This window comes from Orcinus orca, chromosome 20 (genome assembly GCF_937001465.1).
Source record: "Orcinus orca chromosome 20, mOrcOrc1.1, whole genome shotgun sequence".
Taxonomy (NCBI): domain Eukaryota; kingdom Metazoa; phylum Chordata; class Mammalia; order Artiodactyla; family Delphinidae; genus Orcinus; species Orcinus orca.
In genome coordinates this window covers 55,075,029-55,094,509 of record NC_064578.1, presented here as the reverse complement: position 1 = coordinate 55,094,509, position 19,481 = coordinate 55,075,029, and the positions used below count along the sequence as shown (strand labels likewise).

Here is a 19,481-nt window from a genome sequence, read left to right as displayed (position 1 = left end):
AAATGGGACCTAATGAAACTTAAAAGCTTTTGCACAGCAAAGGAAACCAAAATTGAGACAAAAAGACAACACTCAGAATGGGAGAAAATATTTGCAAATGAAGAAACTGACAAAGGATTAATCTCCAAAATGTACAAGCAGTTCATGCAGCTCAATATCAAAAAAAACCCAAACAACCCAATCCAAAAATGGTCAGAAGACTTAAATAGACATTTCTCCAAAGAAGACATTCAGATTGCCAACAAAAACATGAAGATGCTCACCATCACTAATTATCAGAGACATGCAAATCAAAACCACAATGAGGTATCACCTCACACTGGTCAGAATGGCCATCATCAAAAAAATCTAGAAACAATGAATCCTGGAGAGGGTGTGGAGAAAAGGGAACCCTCCTGCACTGTTGGTGGGAATGTAAATTGATACAGCCACTATGGAGAACAGTATGGAGGTTCCTTAAAAAACTATTTATAGAACTAGCATATGACCCAGCAATCCCACTACTGGGCATATACCCTGAGAAAACCATAATTCAAAAAGATACATGTACCACAATAGCCAGGACATGGAAGCAATCTAAATGTCCATCAACAGATGAATGGATAAAGAAGATGTGGCATATTTATACAATGGAATATTACTCAGCCATAAAGGGGAAAGAAATTGAGTTATTTGTAGTGATGTGGATGGACTTAGAGTAAGTCATACAGAGTGAAGTAAGTCAGAAAGAGAAAAGCAAATACCATATGCTAACGCATATATATGGAATCTAAAAAAGCGGTACTGATGAACCTAGTGGCAGGGCAGGAATAAAGATGCAGACGTAGAGAACGGACCTGAGGACACAGGGGGGAAGGGGAAGCTGGGATGAAGTGAGAGAGTAGCATTGACATATATACACTACCAATGTAAAATGGATGGCTAGTGGGAAGCCACCACATAGCACAGGGAGATCAGCTCGATGCGTTGTGACGACATAGAGGGGTGGGATATGGAGGGTGGGAAGGAGGCGCAAGAGGGAGAGGATATGGGGATATATGTATACGTACAGCTGATTCTATTTGTTGTACAGCAGAAATTAACACATTTTTAACAACTACCGAGCCTGCTCTCTAGAGCCCTTGAGCCACAACTCCTGAGCCAGCGAGCCACAACTCCTGAAGCCTGCGTGCCTAGAGCCCATGCTCCGCAACAAGAGAAGCCACCACAATAAGAAGCCCACGCACCACAATGAAGAGTAGCCCCTGCTCATCCCAACTAGAGGAAACCCACATGCAGCAATGAAGACCAAATGCAGCCATAAATAAATAAATATTAAAAAAATAAAAATAAGACTATTGAAAAGACAAATTATTTTTAAAGAAGATATCTTGGGCAGGACTTCAGATGAGACAGGAGAGATCTCAGGGTGGGTGAAGGAAGATGTTATCATTGGTGACTTCTGGTTTCCTGAGTCAGTTGTGAGAAGGAAGCTGTACACCAAGTAGTGGAGAAGCAAAGTGTCAGAGCAAAACCTCTCGCCCCACCTCCTCTGGACAGAGAGAGCAGGAGGGAGTTGCAATTGCCCAGTGCAGTTTCTTCCTTTGAACTGTAAGACTGAACACGGCATCTTGGTCCGGGCAGAAGGGACGCTATGATCACAGAATTCCTGTCCCTGCTTCACCTCGGTGAGTCTCCAGGATGGGGACAGATGGGTTTGGATGGGTGAGAACATTCACGGTGGAGTGGGGGTTAACACGGGGGATGTGACAAGTACAGAAATTATGGCTTCTGTGTGTTGGGTACAATGTACCGGCTGTGGTACCCACATGCTCTCGTTTTGGTGCTCACACAAAAGGGATGAGGGAGCAGAGGTGCAGAGACGTGTGGTAACACCCTTGGTTTAATTGGCTGAGACATGCACAGCTCCGATGGGACCTCCACGTGTGTATCACCTACATACCACCGTCTCGCCTTGAATGTTCCATTGGCATATAGGAGGGCAGGGTCTACAGGGTGTGAAAAGCTGTGAGTTTGGTTATGAACGAGGAATACAGAAAAGACCTACTGTTACCGAGTCCAGACTTGTACTGCGTGCTGCATGACGGACCAATAATTCAAGACAGACAAGTTGTTGGGGCAAGGAATAGTGCCAGCAGACCAAGAAGATGGTGGACTAGTGTCCCCAAAAACCATCTTGCCGGGGGTCTGGATGCGAGTTTCTTTTCTAGAACCAAGAGGGAGAGGTGAGGAGGTAAAGTAAAAAAAAGGCAACAAGTTGTTACAAATATTTCCTGTTCCCACGAGACTTCGGAGGGGGTACATTAACTTCTTCTTTCCTGCAGCCATGCACGGGTGGGCCTGGTCAGGATGTTTCCTGTGAGCTGAACAAAGGTATTTTAGTTTAAGGCTCAGGCATGGGAGCCAAGGTTCCTAGAAAGAGGCCATTATGTCTACTTTCAGTTTATAGGCAACATCCCTTTAGTGATTAACTTGTAGCAAAAGCAATAGAATACAAAGGTTAAAGGAAAAGAAACAGATCCAATGTGGAGTCAGATTTGCTCTCCCCTGTGACCCTAAGGCAGCGAACAGTGGATACGAAGAACATTTTCTGACCAGCCCCATCCTTAGCCTGATTTCAACCATCCTCAACTGGAACATAAGGTGATCAAACAGACCTCAGCTTCTAGGATGGGAGACCTGGAATAGAATCTTGGCTTGGTCTCACGGGAGCCCCAGAATTTGAAACAGGAGTCCCACCAGACTGAGTCGCTAGTTCCTCCTGCGTGAGTGGGGTGGGGTGGGGGAAGGGGTGGTGTGGAGGACATTAGGACTCAACATCTGCCCTAGTTCCTTCTTCCTTCTTCTGGGTTCAGCCCTTCCCTTTGAGGTCATGCTTCTCCCACGCACACATTTGAGCGTGAGAGGCCGGTCACCATACCCCAAACCTCCAGCTGCAGGGCAGAATAAACGGGGCGGTCACCGACCTCGTCCTCCTCACCTTTATTTCCTGGGGCTGCCGTAACGAATCACCGCAAATCGGGCGGCTTAAAACAAGAGACATCTATTCTCCCACCGTTCTGGAGGCCAGACGTCCAAAATCCAGGTGTCAGCAGGGTTGATTCCTTCTGGGGGGGAGGGGGGTGCTCTGAGGGAGAGTCTATTCCATGCCTCTCTCCTCGATTCTGGTTGGGAGATGGCTGGCAACCCTTGGCATCCCTTGGTGTGTAGACGCATTACTACAAAGCCTCACACGGTCACGTGGCCATCCTCCCTCCCTGTGTTCTGTCTCCTGCTGGGTTAGGCTCCCCGCCTACTCCAGCATGACCTCATGTGAACTGTCGACTGAAAAATGAATCGCACAACTTAGAAGTTGAGAGTTACGTTTCATTCGGTGGATATTCTTAGGACTTCAAGTAACCCTGCAGGATATATAGGAGTTTTGCAACAAAGGGCAGGTACTTTGAATGTCAAAAGATTATTGTTACTGAAAGAAAACCAGATATCTCAAGTTAAGGCATTTAGCGCTTTTGTGTATATGGGAAGATGCAAGAGACTGGGCTCACTGAAACCATTCCTTTGACAGACACCTCGGCTATCTGGGGTCAGTATCCTGCGTTTTCTCATCCTGAGTTCCCTCAGGGCTCACCGTGGGGACTGGCTGCAGTCTGATGGCTGCTAGATGGCGGGTATTCTTTTTTTTTTTTTTTTTTGCGGTACGCGGGCCTCTCACTGTTGTGGCCTCTCCCGTTGCGGAGCACAGGCTCCGGACGCGCAGGCTCAGCGGCCATAGCTCACGGGCCCAGCCGCTCCGCGGCATGTGGGATCTTCCCGGACCGAGGCACGAACCCGTGTCCCCTGCATCGGCAGGCGGACTCTCAACCACTGCGCCACCAGGGAAGCCCGGCGGGGTATCCTTTGTTTCCTTCCTGAGTTCCCTCAGGGCTCACCAGCTCACTGGTGGCTCTAATCGTTGATGACTGTGACATCCTTTGTTTACTGATATGGCAGGCAATATTTTATTTCTCAGAATTCAGTTAGGATTCTGCATCCAATTCCAGTGTGTGTGTGTTGTGGGCTTTGTCTCCCCCAGCACCGAGCAACTCTCTGACAACAGCTGGGTGTCCCACAATTCGACTCCATTGTGACACTATCTACCTGGAGATACTGTCCAATCCCACAGATTAAGGGCTCTGTCCTAAAAGACGGCCTCCCTCCCACTTAAGATGCTAGTCAGAAGCCCTGGTGGCCACCTGTGTTTCTGTCCAACTGGCTATAGATTGAAGGTTCCAAAAACCCCCTCCTTGGGTTCCATTAATTTGCTAGAACTCAAATTTGCTAGAACACAGAACTCAGAGAAACATTTGACTCACTAGATTACTGATTTACTGTAGAAGAATTGAACTCAGGAATGGCCAGATGGAAGAGATGCACAGGGCAAGGTATGAGGAAAGACCTTCTGAGCGTGTCACACTCAAAAAATCTCCACATGTCCAACAAAGAAGCTCTCTGAACCCCATCCTTTTGGGTTTTTATGAAGGCTTCACTACATAGGCATGATTGATTAAATCCTTGGCAATTGATGACCTCCCCAGAGGTCAGGGTGTTGGGGAGGGTGAGACTGACAGTTCCAACCCTTCAATCACGTGGTTGTTTCTGTGGTAACCAGCGCCCCCATCCTTAGGTTACAGAGAGACTTTCCAAAAGTTACATTAACATAGGAAAAGACACCTTTACATCTCTCAACACTTAGGGAATTCCAAGGGTTTTAGGAGCTCTGTGCCAGGACCAGGGACAAAGACCCAATACATGTTTCTTTTTCTTTCATTTTTTTTTTGTTTTGTTTCTGTTTTTGGCTGTGTCGGGTCTTAGTTGCGGCAGGCGGGATATTCGTTGAGGCATGTGGGATCATTCGTTGAGGCGCGCGGGCTTCTCTCTAGTTGTGGCGTGCGGGTTTTCTCTCTCTAGTTGTGGCGCGCAGGCTCCAGGTTGCCGGAATGTTGCCCGCACCACGCGGGATCTTAGTTCCCCGACCAGGGATCGAACCCGCGTCCCCTGCATTGGAAGGCAGATTCTTTATCACTGGACCACCAGGGAAGTCCCTATGTTTCTTGTTATAAGTCACAACATCATAGTAATTTTCCCCTTCTCTAGAGAGCTATGGTTTCTAGTGTCACCCACTCCTCCCTTTCTAGCATGGAAATTGTACAGCTCTCCATGTGGTATATGTGAAGACCATACTAAATGTTAAATGTGTGATGCGTGGCTGAGTCAGGCAGAGAGGGTGGCTGTATGGTAGAAGACAGTTATCTGTAAAGGACCTGCTAAATAACGTAAGTATGTAAATGGCTGATGTATGTAAAGGGTCTACCAAATGGTAAGTACTCGCCGGTTGGTAGCTATTTATTGTAATTATTTCCAGTGCAATGTGCTTACTTATGTTGCCCACTGCTCCCAACCTCAGAATTCTACTAAACTCCAAGGAGCTATCCCTTTATTCTTTGCTTTTTCAAGCTACCCTACATGCCAGTGGGTCTCTTCCCCTTAGTAGCAAGTGTCTTCACTGCAGCCAGTTCTCTGCCTAAGTCAACTGTGGTCCTTTATTAAGAAAGAAATAAGGACTTCCCTGGCGGCGCAGTGGTTAAGAATCCGCCTGCCAATGCAGGGGACACGGGTTCGATCCCTGGTCCGGGAATATCCCACATGCCATGGAGCAACTAAGCCCATGCGCCACAACTACTGAGCCCATGCGCCTAGAGCCTGTGCTCCACAACAAGAGAAGCCACCGCAATGAGAAGCCCATGCACCACAATAAAGAGTAGCCCCCGCTCGCCGCAACTAGAGAAAGCCAGCAACAAAGACCCAACACAGACAAAAATAAATTAAAGGAAAAAATAGGTTCTGAGGATCTAATGAACAGCACAGTGACTATAGTTAATAATATCGAAATTGGCTAAGAGAATGGATCATAAACATTCTCACACACACAGAAAAGGTAATTTTCTGAGGAGAGAGATGTGTTAACTAGCTTCAATGTGGTGATCATTTTACAATGTATACATACATCAAATCATCACGTTGTACACTTTAAATATATTACAGTTTTATTTGTCAAAAACAGAGAACCCGTCTCCCAATGTTTACCTACTCCTTAGTAGGGTTTCTTGATGTAAAGTGAACCTAAGGCAATTGTGTGCTTATTAAAAATAAAAAAGGAAGACTAGGAATCACCCTTTGAGCAGAAGACTGGCTGACAACACAGCTGAGGTGACGTGAGACTAAAAGCAGAATACGCGGAGGGCCTAAAAAGAGACCATGAGACCTGGGACCCCGTTGACCACCCAGAAACTGATTTCCTACCAGTCAGTGTACCATTCTCACTGCTAATGCAGCCTCGGTCCACTGTCACTCCCCCACCTCCCTGCTTCCTGGTGAAGCTTGGGGGCTTGTGTTTTGAGTCCATCCCTGAGTGGAAACAAGGGCCAGATGTCCTGAGTCACTCTCATGTCTACAGAAATTCTAGCTTCACCCATTAACAGAGGCCCGAGACTGACATCCATTTCCCCCACAATATGGGACTGGGGTCCCTTATGTCCATCCGTGGGTTAACGTCCCCATCCCAGAATGAAATATAAAGAATAGAGCACAGAAGAGGTAGGGGCTAAAGTACATAAGGATCAAAGCTGCAAGTGCGGGGAACATTTGGGACCAGAAAACATCTTCAATTCTTGGTGAAAAGAACGACCCCGTCATGGAGAGCAAATCCTCCCCGTTTGAATGTGGGTGGAAACCCACATGGACACTCCACAGTAAACAACTGTTGCATTCTTTAAGTGGAAAGCATAAAAATTGCAGTCACAGAAAATGTAGGTAAATGTTCAGTGATTTCCGGATGGAAGAAGAAGGACTAATTACGAAAGGAATGCAATATATCAGAAAAAGTTGCTGGCATTTTTTACATAAACATAACATTATTTTATTTTTTTAGATGGTGCCTGGGAAATAACTTTTATGTACTTATTTATTTTTAATTGAAATATAATTGACTTACAATGTTGTATTAGTTTCAGGTGTACAACATAGTGACTCGGTATTTTTATACGTTACACAACGATCACCGCTGTAAACATAACTTCCGAATGACAAACAATGGGACAAAAGTAAAAGGTGAAAAAATAAACCCAGGGAAGCACCTGCAAGGAATAAGGCAGATCTTTAACAGATGAGTCACACAGTCTCTGCCTGATTTTTACTCAAAGACAAGCATGGAGAGATTATCATACTTAGTGAAGTAAGTCAGAGAAAGACAAATATCATATGATATCACTTATATATGGAATCTAAAAAAAGATATGAAAGAAATTATTTACAAAACAGAAATAGGGGCTTCCCTGGTGGCGCAGTGGTTGAGAGTCCGCCTGCCGATGCAGGGGACACGGGTTCGTGCCCTGGTCTGGGAGGATCCCACATGCCGCGGAGCGGCTGGGCCCGTGAGCCATGGCCGCTGAGCCTGCGCATCTGGAGCCTGTGCTCCGCAACGGGAGAGGCCACAGCAGTGAGAGACCCGCGTACCGCAAAAAAAAAAAAAAAGAAAGAAAGAAAAGAAATAGAATTACAGACATAGAAAAAAAACTTATGGTTACCAAAGGGGAAAGGGCGGGGAGGGATAAATTAGGAGTTTGGGATTAACATATACACACTACTATGTACAAAATAGATAACCAACAAGGACCTATTATATAGCACAGAGAACTATACTCAATATTTTGTAATGACCTACAAGGGAAAAGAATCTGAAAAAGAATATCATATAACTGAATCACTTTGCTGTACACCTGAAACTAACACAACATTGTAAATCAAAACTCTACTTCAATTAAAAAAAAAAAGACAAACATATAATTCATCTCTCATGAGAGTTTCTCTTCCAGGGCTTTGTCTGGGCAATGAAGATGAGAAAAATCATGGTAAGTTGTCTCCCCCTTAGACTCTGTTCCTGTGCCCCAAGTTTCATGACCTTTTCCCTTTCATCCTCTGAATTCTAGGAGGGTTTTGGTGGTCACCAAGATGAAGAGTCAAACTAACTCCAAATTCTTTCCAGAGAAATTTTCCAAATCCCTCCTCCATGCCTTGCCCAGCTCAGAGGTTGAACACAGCAGCAATGTGACCCTCAAGTGCCAGTCTGACGTCCAGAATGTGACATTCGTGCTGGGGAAGTTGCAGGACTCTGGGTACAAGCAAGAATGCAACTCAACAGGACAGGATACTAAATTCCTCCTCACTGACCTGAAGCCTAAAGATGCTGGACAGTACTTTTGTACCTACAAGATAGTGGCTGTAGAGAAATGGGAACTCAGTGTGAGAATAAGGCTCTTATCAGGGATTCTGAGTGGGTCTCAAGGATGTGAACGTGGGCGAGTGTTTTAGAATAGAGTTTGTTAAAAAAACAAAATTCAACTGAGTACATTTTAAAGATCTAATTGGCTTTCTCAAATAATTCATGAAGGAGGAAGCATCCCTTCTAGCAAGTAGAGAGGAGTTCCACAGGGCTACAGAAAAGGAGAGGTTTTTTAAAACCAGACAAAGAAGTCATAAATAAAAAAGATCATTTCGTTTTTAGGTTAACCTACCTATGGAGTACAGAAGGGATCTATGTGGCAGATTACCTCATGGTCCTCTGGGGGATGGAGGAGGCCCCTGTGATGACCTCATTGGTGTGACCAGAAAATTCCCGACTGACCACCTAAGACAACATTTTGGGGGGCGGGGTGGGAGGGATGCGGGTTTGAAGCTTCAGTTAGGTTAGGTAGTGAGCCCCATCATGGTCTACATAAATGATTCCATTTTGGGCCTGTGGTTTGCTTTTTTTTTTTTTTTTTGCGATATGCAGGCCTCTCACTGTTGTGGCCTCTCCCGTTGCGGAGCACAGGCTCCGGACGCACAGGCTCAGCGGCCATGGCTCACGGGCCTAGCCGCTCCGCGGCATGTGGTATCTTCCCGGACCGGGGCACGAACCCGCGTCCCCTGCATCGGCAGGTGGACTCTCAACCACTGCGCCACCAGGGAAGCCCTGTGGTTTGCTTTTTAACAAGGTATTAATAGAAACTTTGAGGTACAGTAAGGCCAAAGATAAGGATACGATGGTCATTGAAAAGATAGTTTGTTAACAGTTCCTAAGAAAAGGGGACATGTCATGCCACGCCGTGCAGGACCACATGGGGAAGCACCCAGTCAGGACATAGAGACAAGGGGAGGAGTGTTGGCAAGAGCCTTTACTGTGGTTTCTGTGGGAAATAACAGTCTGAGGATTGGATCTGGGGTATAGAGGCTGTCCCTGGTTGTCTGGGACCTGGGCCTGGGGTGATTAGGGCAGAGGAAGTGTCCCTGAGTATAAGAGAACAATAAGGGATGTGGCTGGAAGTGTGGGCTCTGGATAGACTGGTTTGCATTTGAGAGGTGTGCTTGAGGGAAAGTTTTTTCCTATCCCTAGAAATTGGATAACCATGGGAGGAGAATCCCTCTAGGGTCAGCAAGGTCCCAAGATGTCACAGCATCAAATGTAGAAAATAAAAGACATGGTTAATACAGAGAGATGGGTGAGAATGCCCCCAGGTGCAGTGGCAAATGGGAAACGCTGGTCCTTCCCTTCACCCCCATTGCCTTGTCTTCTTCAGGATCAGTCCTAAAACCTTCCCTCTCAGTCAACATAGGCCCTGAGATGACTCCAGGTCACAGTATGACACTCTTCCGTCTGATTCCTCACAACAGAATGGAATGTAGTATTCTTTACTCTGATGAAACTGGGGCTCTCAGAATGATTACAAGTTGAGAAAGTAGGAAAAGACCAAACTGAGCATCATGGCAGCATAAGGCATCGCTTGTTTTTGTATCTCCATTTCAACAACAAAAATATAGCATCCATCCATGAACAAAAGTGCCTCTATGGGAGTTGTGGGATCCAACACCATATACCAGGAGGAATCTCACCCACGTGTGCATTGGGTAATAGGCAGACACACCTCAGTACCAGCTGTGGAACCTGCAGGAGACTGTGACCTGGTTCCAGCCCCTCTTGATCATGGTCTGGGAGAACATGGACATGGGTAGTTACCTATGGACGAGAGAACCTTTGTGAAGTTTACAAACCACGACTGAATAATGAAGAAATAGAAAACTGGAACAGACCAATAATGGACAAACAGATTGAATCAGTAATCAAAAACCTCCCAATGAAGAAAAGCCCAGGACCAGATAGTTTCACTGGTGAATTCTACCAAACATTTAAAGAGGAAATAACACCAATCATTCCCAAACTCTTCCAAAAAATTGCAGAGGAAGGAACACTCCCATGCTCATTTTACAAGGCCTGCATTACCTTGATATCGAAACCAGATAAGGACACTAAAAGAAGAGAAAACTACAGACCAATATCCCTGATGAATATAGATGCAAAAATGTTAGCAAACCAATTTTAAAAGTGCATTAAGGGCTTCCCTGGTGGCGCAGTGGTTGAGAATCTGCCTGCTAATGCAGGGGACACGGGTTCGAGCCCTGGTCTGGGAGGATCCCACATGCCGCGGAGCAACTAGGCCTGTGAGCCACAAGTACTGAGCCTGTGCATCTGGAGCCTGTGCTCCGCAACAAGAGAGGCCGCGATAGTGAGAGGCCCGCGCACCGCGATGAAGAGTGGCCCCCGCTTGCCACAACTAGAGAAAGCCCTCGCAGAGAAACGAAGACCCAACACAGCAAAAAATAAATTAATTAATTTTTAAAAAAGTGCATTAAAACCTCATACACCATGATTAAGCAAGATTTATCCCTTGAATGCAAGGATGGTTTAACATAGACAAATCAATAAATGTGATACATACGTTAATAGAAAGAAGGATAAAAATCATACGATTATCTCAATAGATGCAGGAAAAACCTTTGACAAAGTACAACATCAAGATAAAAACTCTTAATAAACTGGGTGTAGAAGGAACAAACTTCAACACAATAAAGGCCAATACAACAGGCCCACAACCAAGGTCATACTCCATGATGAAAGGTTGAAAGCTTTTCCTCTAATATCAGGAACAAGGATACACACTCTCACCACTTCAATTCAACATAATACTGGAAGTCCTAGCTAGAGCAATCAGACAAGACAAAAAAAAAAAAAAAAAAGCACCCAAATTGGAATGGAAGAAGAAAAATTGTCTTCATCTGCAGATGATATGATCTTATATATAGAAAACCCTAAAGACTCAACCCCAAAACTATTAAACTAATCAACAAATTCAGTAAAGTTGCAGGATATAAAATCAACACACAAAAATAAGTTCTGTTTCTATATACTAACAACACAATATCTTGAAAAGAATAAAGGAAAAATCTTATTCATGATAGCATCAAAACCAATAAAATATCAATACTTAGGAATAAATATAACCAATGAGGTGAAAGATCTGTACACTGAAAACTACAGGACTCTGATGAAAGAAATTGAAGAAGACAATGGAAATGGAAAGCTATCCCATGTTCACAGATCAGAAGAATTAATATTGTTAAACTGTCCATATTACCCAAAACCTTACATAGATTTGATGCAAATCTTTATCAAAATTCCAATGGCATTTTTCACAGAAATAGAACAAACGATCCTAAAATTTGTAGATAACCACAAAAGACTCCAAATAGCCAAAACAATCCCGAGAAAGAAGAACAAAGCCATAGGCATCACACTTCTTGATTTCAAACTATACTGCAAAGCTATAGTAATCAAAACAGTATGATCCTGGAATAAAAATAGACACACAGATCAATGGAACAGAACTGGGAACCCAGAAATAAACCCTTGTATATACAATCAACTAAATTTGACAGGGAAGCCAAGAATGCTCAGTGGGGAAAAGATAGTCTCTTCAATAAATTGTGTTGGAAAAACTAGACAACCACTTGCACAAGAATGAAATGGGACCTCTACCTTCAACCACTTAAAAAAATTTAACTTGAAATGGATAAAAGACTTAAACATAAGACTACAAACAATAAAACTCCTAGAAGAACACAAAGGGAAGAAGATCCTTGACACTGTTCTTGGCAACAATTTTTTTGGATATGACACCAAACGTACAAGAAACAAAAGCAAAAATAAATAAGTGGGACTACATCAAACTAAAAAAGCTTCTGCACAGCAAAAGAAACAATCAATGAAATGAAAAGGCAACCTACCAAATGGGAGAAAATACTTGAAAACTGTTGGTGCTCTTTCCTGGGATAGGATTGGAAGGTGGGGTTAGGATTGGAAGTAGTGTCATTCATAAATATTTTTGTTCTTAAAATAATAGCAAACTTCAGCAGTATTAAGAAGAGTAGTCTAGTGCTCTGGCCCTGGTTTGGGAACCTAGTGAGCACCTGGAGAATGGAAAAGACATTCTCTTCCCTGCTCCCCAAAGAGGGCATGGAGTCCATAGACAGAACTTGAGGATTTACGTCCCCAAGGTTCCCATATAAACATTGTGATTCCTTTTCTTGCATCCTGTTTTCTAGATAAAGATGATCAAAGTGGACCTGACCCTGCAAAAACAGGTAATATAATTAGAGAGGACCTGTTTTTCCCAGTTGTATCCACCTCATGAGGCAGAGGATCCCCTTCTGATTAAAAGGCACAAGGAGAATCTTAATGCCCCCTCTCTCCATGTTGGGAAGATGCTCTCTAAGGCACTCCCAGGTTCTGAAAACACTGGTGAGAAAAACAGCACAAGGTATATAATCTGCCATTTTACATAATGAAAAACTACAGTGGAGCTTCGTGAAGAATGAGGGTGAGTTTGTGTGACTGGTTTGGGGAATGGGACTGGAACCTGTGGAGTCCAGGTACTTTGGGAATATATATGATCAAAGACTTGTTAAAACTTTAAAGTTCTCAAAAAATGGTGAATATTAAATTTTTTTTCTGATATTGCTTTTCCGTGAAGAATTGACTAGGATTCTACCCTCAGAGATTTGTAAAAACTAGGGCTTTCTTCAGGTTTAGACTGAAATGGGCTTATCCATAAAAGGATTTATTTTTGCCATGCCCTGAGGCTTGTGGGATCTTAGTTCCCTGACCAGGGATCAAACCTGGGCCCCTGGCAGTGGGAGCAAGGAGTCCTAACCATGGGGACCACAGGGGAATTTACATAGATGCTTAATGGTTTTTTCTTTCAGCAACTCATAACCTTCCTGTAATCTACTCCAATGAGCCAGAATTGTTCAAGGTTGCCATTAGTATAATAGAATTTTTTTAAAAAGATATCCTCGGGACGTCCCTGGTGGTCCAGTGGTTAGGATTCTGTGCTTCTAGCGCAAGGAGCATGGGTTGGATCCCTGGTAGGGGAACTAAGATCCCACATGCAACCCCACCCCACACATCCCCGGCGTGGCCAAGAAAAAGGAGGAAAAAAAAGATATCCTCCACTGTATCTCCTCTTTGAAAGTGTTTTTATTCAGTATTAACAGGCTTGGGAAAATGACTGCAACACCATCCAAAATGACTGCTACTCTATCCAGTAGAGTCAAAGGACTTGGAAGAATCAGAAGTGAGAGGGAAAGCCAAAGCTTTCCTATTTTTAGCTCTTCTATCATTTATTTTCTTTCTTTTTTTATTGATACATCACTCCCATTCCATAAATTCACCCTTTTAAAGTGGACAAGGCAGTGGCATTTGGTATATTCACAAGGTTGTGCAGTCATCACCACCATCATTCCCCACGTGAAGTCCCATTAAGCAGTCACTCTTCATCCCCCCTCTCCTGACAGGCCCTGCCAGCCATTAATCTGCCTCTGACTCTACGGTTTTGCCTTTCCTGGGCATTTCACGTAAAGGCACTCACAGAATATGTGGTCTTTCGAGGCTGGCTTCTTCCACTTAGCATAACGCCTTCAAGGTTCATCTATGTTGTAGCATGTATCAGTGCTCCATTCCTTTTCATGGCTGAATAATATTCCATCATATGGGGCTTCCCTGGTGGCGCAGTGGTTGAGAGTCCGCCTGCCGGTGCGGGGGACGGGGTTCGTGCCCCGGTCCGGGAGGATCCCGCGTGCCGCGGAGCGGCTGAGCCCGTGAGCCATGGCCGCTGAGCCTGCGCGTCCGGAGCCTGTGCTCCGCGGCGGGAGAGGCCACGACAGTGAGAGGCCCGCGTACCGCAAAAAAAAAAAAAAAAAAAAAATATTTTCAGAGTTCACTTTTTTTTTTAATTTATTTATTTTTGGCTGCATTGGGTCTTTGCTGCTGCACGCAGGCTTTCTCTAGTTGAGGCAAGCAGGGGCTACTCTTCGCTGTGGTGCGCGGGCTTCTCTTGTTGTGGAGCACAGGCTCTAGGCGTGGGGGCTCAGTAGTTGTGGCACACGGGCTTAGTTGCTCCACGACATGGGGGATCTTTCCGGACCAGGGCTCGAACCCATGTCCCCTGAATTGGCAGGTGGATTCTTAACCACTATGCCACAAGGGAAGTCCCAGGGTTCACATTTACACCACCACAATTCTAAACAGAGTAAAATATCTGTAAACACAGATATGCTGTCCCCAGCCTGTACACACATGCCTCCAAAGGGACCCTCTACTCCAGTTCTGTGCAGAGACCAATGATCAATGTCATCACCTAACTTTGCCACAAATCCGGGCTTTCTTTCTGGTGCCTGTGACTTCATTTATGCCCTGTGTCAAGCTGTATCCCTTTGCTCTGTCAGATGCCTTAGACCAATAGCATAGACCTTCTGCAAATTTATCTTTGTAACTTGTAAATAGTGATGCAAAGTCTAACCAGGATATGTGGACATCTCAGGGTAAACCCAGTTTAGTGGGCGGTGGACAGTTTTGCAATAATTCACTTCTCCTTTCTAGGGAACTGCTATGTGAGAGAAACTGTAGGGTAGTCAAGGGGAGGATTGAAAGCATAAGGCAAGGCAGATGTTTCTATGCCTCCATCCAGGAACAGCTGTTCCTGTCCCATTTTTACATGTCCATGGGGATGCACTGCTCCCACAAATGGCAGCAGTTGGTAAAGGGGTGCTCTGGGCCACATAAATCCCAAGGCATCCTTCCAGGCAACCCCCCAACGAAGACATCAAAGTGCTCACACTGGAAAGGGGAAAAAGCCATGATCTAGCATGCATCAAAATGGCAAAGGAATCTGGGGGAACACGGGTGGAGGAACGTTGACAGCATCTGTTACAGACGGAGATGGGTGTGGGTAGAATATTGGGTGAGAATATAATCATGATCACTGTGATCTCATTATCTTACACATTGAGTCAGATTCTAGACTGAATGCTTTAGAGCCAGTATTTTTCATCACCACCTCTCTCTTCAAGTGAGGTATTTGGTTTTTTTTTTTTGGAGGGTGGGGGCATGCCAGAAGGCATGTGGGATCTTCCCCAACCAGGGGTCAAACCCGAGCCCCCTGCAGTGGGAGCGCAGAGCCTTCACCACTGGACCTCCAGGGAAGTCCCAAGTGAGGTATTCTTACCTCCTTTTCCCCCACCTCCTTTCCCACCGTTTCCTGGAGGTATAATTGACCAATAAAGCAGTAAGATATTGAAAGTGTACAACACGCTGATGATTTGATACATGTGTACATTGTAGAAAGATTCTCCCCATAGAGTTAATTCACACGCCCCTCAACTCATCTCATAGATTTACTTTTTTTTTTTTTTTGGTTGAGAATGCTTAAGATCTACTCTCTTAGTAAATTTCCATTATATGATACAGTGCCATAAACTAGGGTTCATGGGGTCCGTGAGATCCTCAGACCCTATTCATCTGAAACTGACAGTTTGTACTCTTTGACCAACCTCTCCCCATTTCCCCCGCCCCCAAGCCCCTAGCAACCACCATTCTACTCTCTGTTTCTATGAGCTTATGACAGATACCATGCAGTATCTGTCTTTGTCTGGCTTATCTCACTTGCATAATACCCTCAAGGTTCATCCACATTATTGCACACAGCAGGATGTCCTTCTTTCTCTTGGCTGTATAACATTCCGTTGTATATATACACCACACGGAAAATTCTTCTTCTCTTTCTTTTTTGTTTAGAATGCTCTAAGATTTATTCACCATCCTTTTTCGGGGGGTATTTTTTAATTGAACTAGAGTTGACATACAATATGAATTTCAGGTGTACAACACAGTGACTCGATACTTTTTATACATTACAAAATGGTCACCACGATAAGTCTCGTAACCATCTGTCACCGTACAAAGTGACAAGAAGACTGTTGATTATATTCCCTATGTGTATATCACATTCCCCATGACGTATTTATTTTGCGACTGGGAGTTTGTACCTATTAATCCCCTTCACCTATTTCATCCTTCCCCCCAACCCCTCTCCTCTGACAACCACCAGTTTGCTCTCTGTATCTATGAGTCTGTTTTCGGTTTGTTTGTTCATTTGCCTTGTTTTTCAGATTCCACATATAAGTAAAAGCATATGGCATTTGTCTTTCTCTGTGTGACTTATTTCACTAAGCATAACACCCTCTAGGTCCATCCACATTGTTGCAAATGGCAATTTTCCATCCTTTTTTACAGTGAGTAGTATTCCCTTCTTTATCTATTCATCTATCGATGGACACAGGTTGCTTCAATATCTTTAGAAAATGATTCTTGGACTTTGATTTGTCTGCTGTTAGACTTGTCATCACTTCTATAGCAACACAGTTAGTTTGGGAAAATGTGGTTCTCACCAGATTTTGAATTCTCTGGAACAGGTTCAGAATATCGCTTGTCTTGAATGTCCACACCCAGTGGTCAGCACAGAACAACCCTGACCTTGTGGCAGACTGGCCTAAAAGGGTTAGACATACCAGAGTCCAAAGCCCATCCCGTCCGTGTGACTTTGGGGAACTCGATTTACTTTCTGGTACTTGATTTACGTATGAACGAAATGGGGACCGTAAACCTATCTTGCGTGCTTATTGTCAAGATGATAAAAAACAGGGAATCCCCTGGCGGTCCAGTGGTTAGGACTCTGGGCTTTCACTGCCGAGGGCCCAGTTTCAAACGCTGGTTGGGGAACCAAGATCCTGCAAGCCGAGTGGCAAAAAAAAAAAAAAAAAGATGAGAAAGAATGCACGTGAATGCTAAGTGGCTCACAGTAAATAAATATTATTCCTGGGGATGAAACATTTACTGGGTATTTCCCATCTGCAAGGCACTGGGCTAGCCCTCTCTGTATGTACTGACCACTCAATCTCCCTACCACCCAGTGAAGTAGCCACAATTGCTATCCTCACTTTGTATAAATTTATTTATTTATTTATTTTTGGCTGCCCCCACAAGGGGCTACTCTTTGTTGCGGTGCACAGGCTTCTCATTGCGGTGGCATCTCCGGTTGTGGAGCACCAGGTCTAGGCGTGCGGGCTCAGTAGTTGTGGCTCGCGGGCTCAGCAGTTGTGGCTCGCGGGCTCAGTAGTTGTGGCGCACGGGCTTAGTTGCTCCGCGGCATGTGGGATCTTCCCAGACCAGGGCTCGAACCTGTGTCCCCTGCATTGGCAGGCGGATTCCTAACCACTGCGCCACCAGGGAAGTCCCACTATCCTCACTTGGAATGGGAAAACAAAAGCTCGGGGAGATGAAGAATTTCCCTAAAGCATAATTGGACATTCCTGCTCTGAGGTGGTCGCTCCGAGTTTTGAAGCCAGGCCGTCTGGCTCCTAGAGACCGTTCAGCTAAAGTCGATCAGTGTGCTTCAGGAGCCAGTCTCGCTCTCTAACCCACCCTTCTCCCACCAGACACCAAAGTCATCTTTGTCGCCACCTTCTGCTGCCTCTTTGTCCTTCTCCTCTTCATCGCCGTCTTCTTCATCTACAGATGCACTCGGCACGGTAAGTGCAGAGAAGCACACGTTTAAAACTCTGAGGAAGGGAGTAAAGTGAAGGATTCTCTCAGGAGATAAATTCCTCCCTGTGTTTTTTTTTTAATAGATTCATCACATGAAGAATCCGCCAAGAGGTAGATATACTTGACAGATCTCATGCCCTAACTCCCACTCCATTCTTCAGAGACCCCACTGGTCCATCGGTGACTCGTCTGCCCAGCCCCGCTACTTGCAGCCCTATCTTCTCCCCCAAATCTTCAGATCCCATACTTTAATATGTTTCTCTCTCTCAGAACCAGCCATTCCAAACTTCCCGAGCAGGGAGCTGCAGGTAAGTGATCAGGGAAGAAACCATAAGGAATCTTGGGTTAGAAAGACGAAGATCTGACTCTTGCAATCTGAGAACTGATTTTTTTTTTCTTTTACTCACATGCAGGTGTATCCAAACTGGAAGGAACATCTGAATCGGTGAGTTCTCCCCTTTGGAATAACCCAAGAGCTCACTTCCACCACAGGCGGGTCTGTCTAGCTCATACGCTGGTTATATAGATAAGGCCAATTAATATTGAGTTTAAAAACATGTACTTTAATGGAACTCGTAAAAAGAGATTAGAATGGTGGTTACGAGGGGCTGGGGGGGGATATGACATTTAAGGGAACGAACCTGCAACTTGTTCAGGAATAAGTCGTGGGAATCTAATGCACAGCATGGGGATTACAGTCAACAACACTGTATCATACACTTTGGAGTTGCCAGGAGGCTAAATCATAATTGTTCTCACCACAAAAAGAAATGATAATTATGTGACAGGATGGAGGTGTTAGCAATGTGATAGCCATAGTGCAATATATCAATGTATCACATCGACATGTGTACACCTTAAACTCGCACAATGTTATGTCAATTATATCTCAAACAAACAAAAAACCCCACACGCTTTGAATTCCAGAGTAGCTGGATTCCAGCTCCCAATGTCTACTATTTATCACCAGTGTGGTCTGAGACAAATCACAAAACCCCCATGATTTGGACCCTTCCTTTCCTTCCATATCTAAGGGGAATCTAAAAGGCTTGTGAGAGTCTAGTGATGTCATAAACATAAAGGGTTTATTGGAGTTTCTGTCAAATTTTAAGGGTCAGATGGATGGCAGGAAAGCATCATTTAACAAATATTAACCAATTTACATCCATCCAGTTTTTCTACTTAAAAGACTGCTTATTTGTGATTTAACATTAATGAGCATTATAACACCTAAGAGCAGTTGCACATCTGAAGTGCATCTGGTGAGACGGAGGACCTCAATTTTTAATTTAATTTAAATTCGTTTGAATTTAAGTCACCGCGCGTGGCTCGTGGCTACTGTATTTGGCATCTCAGCTCTACATGCATGTCTCTTTTCCTCAAAGCCTGCAGAATCCCAGGGAGTGATCTATGTAAAGCTAAACACCAACGCACTGTCTGAGGCAGCTTCTGTCCCCACCATGGAGCCCCCAGGGTCGTGTGACTACGCAACACTGAAGGTATAGAACTGAAGGAAGAGCTTCTTCCCTGGGAAGGAGAGAATGGATTAAGATGACGGAACTTATGAAAGCCCAGGTGACTCTGTGTCTTTGGTTCATTATCCATAATAATAAAATATTTTCCCTTCTCA

General features: G+C 44.6%; 1 protein-coding gene and 1 long non-coding RNA gene across 4 annotated transcripts in view; one reads left to right on the top strand and one right to left on the bottom strand.

Moving 5' to 3' along the window:
• The window catches only part of LOC117198725 (uncharacterized), a 27,955-nt gene extending 25,485 nt beyond the window's left edge, over window positions 1-2,470 (bottom strand). Inside the window, exon 1 of the long non-coding RNA XR_004479945.2 lies at window positions 2,048-2,470. This is a non-coding gene — a long non-coding RNA (uncharacterized LOC117198725). The remainder of the gene's footprint in view (window positions 1-2,047) is intronic.
• On the top strand, window positions 1,473-19,481 carry VSTM1 (V-set and transmembrane domain containing 1). 3 transcript variants are annotated; one of them, XM_012539037.3, is made up of 8 exons: window positions 1,474-1,667; window positions 7,911-7,946; window positions 12,514-12,552; window positions 17,743-17,835; window positions 17,935-17,962; window positions 18,122-18,159; window positions 18,265-18,296; window positions 19,237-19,481. In XM_012539037.3, the coding sequence occupies exons 1-8, from the start codon at window positions 1,634-1,636 to the stop codon at window positions 19,354-19,356; spliced, it is 420 nt and encodes a 139-aa protein (XP_012394491.1). In that variant the 5' UTR covers window positions 1,474-1,633; the 3' UTR covers window positions 19,357-19,481. The 3 variants fall into 3 exon arrangements, with proteins under 3 accessions (XP_033272262.1, XP_012394491.1, XP_012394492.1); XM_033416371.2 differs by lacking the exon at window positions 12,514-12,552 and having other exon boundaries at window positions 1,473-1,667; XM_012539038.3 differs by lacking the exons at window positions 7,911-7,946; window positions 12,514-12,552.